The following is a 6460-nucleotide window of genomic DNA, read 5'->3' on the forward strand; positions in this document are numbered from 1 at the left end:
AGCTACAACAACGGGTTATTATAATGTAATTTCTTAATAATCAATTGGCCAACGATCTATTTTTCATTCGGGTAATATATACCATTATATTACAATAGTATTTACGATTCTAGTTATGATCTGGGTATAGGGCACTCTTTCTGCTTAATAACTGACACATTTAACTGTATTTATAATCAGGCCTATTGTCAGCGAAATAGTATTCAAAATATTCATTACCGATTTTGAAATGTCAGCTATACCAATTTAAGCTAGCAATAAGATGGTATTTCAATACAAGAAGACAAATCGTAAATGAATACTTTAAATACATTTATGGCAAACCTTTCTTGCTCTCAGTTCCGATTTCCTTTGTTGTCTTTTTTACGTCTTTCTTTACAACAACACTCTCAGTCGCAGCTGATGTCTGTACCGATGCAGTTATGTTACTAGTTCCAGGATCACTTGGCCGGTCGACACCGGAAGACAGAGACTGCGCGATCCCGGTTGCAAGCCTCATCTTCTTTCGCCCTTTGTAGAATTTTCTTATGACGGCGTAAATTTTGGCACAAAAGGCAGTGGTTAGGATAAAGGGGACGAATAAGTAAACGATGGGCAGGGCAAAGCTTGCAATGACACTCTGGAAGAACAAAGGTTCGCAGACATCTTCAGGAAAGGGCCTTTTGTCATTGCCGCTGATGATCTGCCAGAGAGTCGTCGCAGGTAACCAGACGATGAACGGGAGAATGTAACCGATGGCGATGATTAGGACTGCACGGGACCGTCGTCGCCAGTGTTGACGATATCGAAAGGGGTCCGATACAGCAACGCAACGATCGAGGCTGATGAGGGTTACGAGTACGATGCTCGTATGTGTGAAAGCGTGGTCGAGGAAGGTAAAGATGTCGCAGAAGACGGCACTGAAGGGCCATCGTCCCGTGATGATGACGATGGCGAACAGAGGCATGTCGACTGCACCGACTAACAGGTCGGCGATGGCCAGACCCAAAATGAAATAGTTGTTGTAAGTGCGGAGTTTGGTTGTCGTGCAGAACGCGATGACGACGAAGAGATTCCCGACGACGGTCATGAAGATGATCACAGCTATGACCAAGGATAATACAACGACTACGTCCGGAGAATAAGGACTCGACAGGACGATGTCCTCACCGTCTCCTGCTAACGTGACCAGGGTAACGACATCAGTCAGGATTTCAGACGCCACCGTTGTGCCGACAAGGCCAGACATATTGCAATAGTTTTCACTGCAGTTCTTGATGGAAAATCAGCAAAATATACTTCTTGCATCAATTCCACCTCTCCACATGAACAGCATTTCACTCAACGTTAAAAAATCTTCAATCCCTATATATACATATCCTTTCCGAGATGGATATTGCGGAGGACAAGTTTGCGCATGCTCAGTTTTAAATTCAATTTCATTCTTGTGTTGACCTATACTGTCTTGCATAATTATAACTAGCATAAGCAATTTCGCTGGTATCATGCACGTTCTAGTAAACTGAGTAAACTTGCAATTGTGAGTAACCTCTTAGGCATTCAGAATCGTCATTTTCTTCTTCTCCCTCTCTTTCTCTATTTTACATTTTCAATTTCCGAAATCTTTTATTTACAGGTGTATCCTAAATCTAATCGTGAAATATACCCATCATCGTTTCACTTTAACGATTTTTACGATCGTACTTTAAGAAGTACAATAGGGAATCATTAATCAATATTTTTTTTTTTTTTTTTTTCTTTAATAACTTGTTTTTATATTAAATGATAATCTTTGAAAAAGCATGCAGAAATTTTTACTCATCGCCCTGGCTGATTTTGTTTTTGTTTTGTTTTGTTTTTGTTTTTCCTATGACAAAGAAACATCGGGAAAATTATATAATGCGTTATTCCAATGTTTGGGATTTTCAAATTGACTGCATGTGAAATTTCAGGGGTCCTAACAGCTATAACATTGCACACTTTTTTTTCCAATATGATGAAACTTCATTTCCATTTCATTTATTTTTCCTCTGTTTTTAAATGTTAAGAATTGTTTTTGTGCGGAGAGGGAATTCCCTTATGATATCACATTTCAAAGAACATCTTAATTTTTGCTCAGCGTATTCTGTTCATTAAATTATGCGACCGAAGTCATACCACGGACTCTTGCGAAAACTTTTGAAATGTATTTTCTTATAAAGTTTTTTTTTGTATTTTAGGTATAAATGTATATATTGTGATAATGAATGAAATTTAAACATGACTACTACAGCTACGCCTGTTTTTCATATGTAATTATCATTTTGTACATGTATGTTTTTCATTAAAGAATTGAATTTGCACTCATTGGTCAGTAGTTGATGCACGTGTCCAACGGTCTTCTGATGATTGTAAAAATTAACATTGTTGTACGAATGGTTATATTCATGAAGAAAATACATTCATAATTATTCTGTTAGACAGCAGAAACGTTTAATCGTAAGCAAATTTCACTGTTTGTTTCACGTTTGCTACGAACCGGATAAAAACGTCCGCGATATTTGAATGTGCATGTGTACTTTCAAAGTCTGTGTTTTTTTTTTTGTTTGGTTGGTTGGTTTGTTTGTTTGATGGGAATTTTTTTTTTTTTTTTTTTGGGGGGGGGGTGAATATTGATGATGGTTATGGGCGTACACTGCAAAAACACTCGTGTTATTCTAACACCAGTCCGGTATCTACATCGGAAAACACCGGGGAAGTGTTGAAAATACATCATTTATGAATCAAACCGATGTTGTTTTAACATTGATTGGTGTTGCTTAAATGCCTATCCGGTGTTAGCCTTACGCCAAACCCGTGTTGTTTCAACATCTTTCTGGTGTTTTCCGATAAAGATACTGGACTGGTGTTGAATTAGCACTAGTGTTTTTGCAGTGTAGTGATGGAGACTGCGCACTGACAAGCAGCAATTGTGGTAACGGTTGTTGATGGCGGTGGTGATGATGGTGAAAGTAGTGGGCGTTGTGCTTATTTTTGTCATGATTCGCAATCACAGTACTTCGTATGGTCAATTGTCTGGGAATGATAACTGAAGTATTTATCTTCATTATGAAAGCAAAATGACACAAAATAGTAAACATAGGAAATATACAATATAAACAGAATTTTTGAACTTTTGGCTCCCCCTAATTTTAGCACAGAGTTAGACCGTGGTCTAAGTTAAACCTGAGTTCAGAATATGGGCCATAGTCTCAAGTGGAAGAAGATAATATCGATATTCCAGTTATGAAATTTGTTATTGGAATAGATAGCAGTAAAAGCCTATCGTAATTTGCTCGTGAAAATCATAATTTGGAAGCTCCAATTTCCATTAAAGGGATGCTCTGGGCTGGAAATAATATGATTTAAACAGATAAAGAAAAATCAGACAAACAAAATTTGATCGAAATCGGACAAAAAATAACAAAGTTATATGGCATTTTAAAGATTTGCATTATTCCCGTGAAACAGTTCCATGCATGTCTTCATGAATATTCAATGAGCAAATTGATGATGTCATATCTCCACTTGTTCTTTTGTATTTTATCATATGAAATAAGGTTTATTCAAAAAGAATTCTACCAAGAAATGAAAAGATTTGGATTGACAACCGATTTAGTGCATTAGTCATTAATTGCTGCAACTTATTTCATTATTAAATAGAGGAGACACATTATTCACACATGTAAGAAAAATGAAACAATTATGATTTCATGTAATAACATAAGAAAAGGGTAAGTGCATGGGGATATGACATCATCAGTCCACCTAATGAATATTCATTATGACGTGCATATACCTATTTTCACAATATAATGCTAAACTTTAATATTCAATAACTTCGCTATTATCAGACTTTGATGAAATTTCCAGAATTTTGCTTCGTGAATTTTACTCTATTTATTTAGATATGAATATTTTCAGCCCGGAGTACCCCTTTAATTATTGTTCTAACTCAGCCATGCGTGAATTATGAAAATTGAGATGGATCTCAAATGAAAGAAGAGAAGTATATCTTTCTATTCGTGTCATTTCATGAAGCAAATTTTAGATCATGATCGGGAAAAAATTACATTGAATTCCGTTTTCCTTTTTTCTGGGATTCACTGTATATTACTATTTCTCTACGCCTTAAGCTCATGACTTGCTTTAAAAATGAAAAGAGTGTTTTAAATGACAGAATTTAAACCATTTCCACAGTAAATTAGATCATCCAAATCCAATTTCTTTATTTCCTGCAATTATTATGTTTTAGGCCTACAGCTTTTCCCGGTATATATAGGGCGGTAGTCTGCAGCCTAGAATGGTCCTAACCCGGGACTTGGCTGTGGCAACCGTTAGTTAGCTATACTGGGAAACTAAGAAAAGCTCCATAAAATGAAAATAAAATGATCAGTTCATGCTCCTAAATGGGACCTATCTGAAGCAGTAACAAAAATTTTTGAGAAGTGTATCGTTGATTTTATTACCATTTGTCTTCATGATCTGACGTCGATTTTCGACCAAAATTACAGGTGCGTGCATGGTACCCTTTGACCCAGGACAAAATTCCAATTGAATACCCATTGGATGTCCAACTTGAATACCAATTGAATACCCAATGGTTTCAATTTGGAGTAAATGGAAAATGAAAAAAATAATTGGTCCCCTTTGAAATCGATTGACTATTGGTCCCTATTGGAATCACTGGAACTAAAACAGCCAATTGGTCTCAATTGGAAACCAAATGCTTAACCAATTGAAAACAATCGCAGTCAATTATTGGTTTCAATTGGAAGTTCTAATTGGCACAAGCAAATTCAGTGGAACAATATTATCTCAGTCGAAAATTCCACCAATATCTGCTAATGCTAATACAGAAACATTTTGTCTGTCTGCATAAATATCAATGTAAAGGGCAAACATAGTATGCTAATCATATTCCAACGGGTTAAGAGCAGCTGTTTGTGTTTTTTTATGGTTTGTACGTGTTCTACTTAATATAAACATTTAATCTATTGCAATTGAACTATTTAGTCAGGTCCAGATTTTCAAAAATGTGCTCAGAAAAAGATCTTTAGGCATTTTGTGTTAATGCTGATTTATCAATCGTTTTAAGGTAATTCAAGAGTGCTGAATCCAAAAATACTGTTTGTCAAACTTGATTCCGACGTTTTCATCGTCAAATTGGCAAAAAAACAAAATGGCGGCATTTTGAATGCGGTTTCCCCTATTAAACAATTTCTATAGGTGATTATATTTCAGAAATTTGGGTCGATGCTATATTTTTTATACCCAGGGTTGCAAACATAAAGCATCCGATTGATTGATTCGTCAGCCATCTTTAATTCCAAGATGGCTGCCGTGAATCACAACTGCTGATTGACAAATGATATATGGCCAAATGTTTGATAATTTTTGGGAGATGCTGGCAAAATCACATAACATTTACTCAATGTTCGCCGATTTTTCCTTGCCTGCATAGCAGAAGCAAGATATGGACGTCGCCTATCGGACGGCGGCAATGACTTTAGCGGCGGCGAAGTCAACATCAAATCTTAACCGAGGTTAAGTTTTTGAAATGACATAACTTTTAGGGTATAAGTATCTATTCATGAAACTTAGGGTTAAACAAAATCTATTGAGACAGATTATAGCTTTAAAAAATGTTGTCCTGGGTACCTGGAAATCCAAGATGGCGTCCAAAACGGCAGTCGTTGTACGATCAACTCCAAATATTAAAATAATATATTGCTTGCTGCAGCGTCAACAAATTAGTTTATATTATAAAGCTTTCAAGGCAAAAATGTATCAGGACATGTTTACAAGATAGTCAGTGAGTGCGTCAGAGAATCCAAGATTACCTTCCAAAATGGCGTCAATAAAGGACATTGTAACTTTTAAAAAGTCCAAATTGATATAATATTCACCTGGTAAACAATTTGGAGACTCTATCAAAAAGAAAAAAAAATAATGGTTCCAAGGGAAAAATTATATACATTGGAAAAGTTTCAAGATTTGTCAGTGGTGCAGATTGTCAAAAAATGCATGATGACTTCAAAAATGGTTGCTGTTTCTTTAAAAAAATGAATGCAAAGTGCAAATGCTGTCTACCTACCATTTTTGTATCTTTCCCAAGATTTCAAGGGTCAAATAAATAGGTTAAGACGTATTGCAGGGATACGCTGTTGTCCAAAAATTGAAGAAGGCTCGCATAATTGCATTCAGATTGGCCACCATTGATACAAAAATGGAAATACTTCATAATTTATATTATCCCATGTAGAACCATTATTTTGGTGTCTCTGCTATGTTTTTAAGGCTCTTAAAATAAGTGTAACAAGGTACAAAATTAGGCGGTGGTGTAAAAACCTGAAAAAAAAATAACTTTAAAGATGGGGTACACTAATACCTGAAAAGTACCGTTAAAAAGCTGATAAGTACTTTAAGACACATCATTTTAGTGCTTATAACTATTCTAAGG

General features: G+C 35.8%; 1 protein-coding gene across 1 annotated transcript; it reads right to left on the bottom strand.

Annotated features, from left to right (window-relative positions):
• Positions 1 to 313: 313 nt before the first annotated feature.
• Positions 314 to 1228, bottom strand: LOC129282789 (muscarinic acetylcholine receptor M5-like). Its single transcript, XM_054918648.2, has one exon. The coding sequence runs from the start codon at positions 1226 to 1228 to the stop codon at positions 314 to 316; it is 915 nt and encodes a 304-aa protein (XP_054774623.2).
• Between the last annotated feature and the right edge of the window lie 5232 nt (positions 1229 to 6460).

This window comes from Lytechinus pictus, chromosome 19 (genome assembly GCF_037042905.1).
Source record: "Lytechinus pictus isolate F3 Inbred chromosome 19, Lp3.0, whole genome shotgun sequence".
Classification (NCBI taxonomy): Eukaryota; Metazoa; Echinodermata; class Echinoidea; order Temnopleuroida; family Toxopneustidae; genus Lytechinus; species Lytechinus pictus.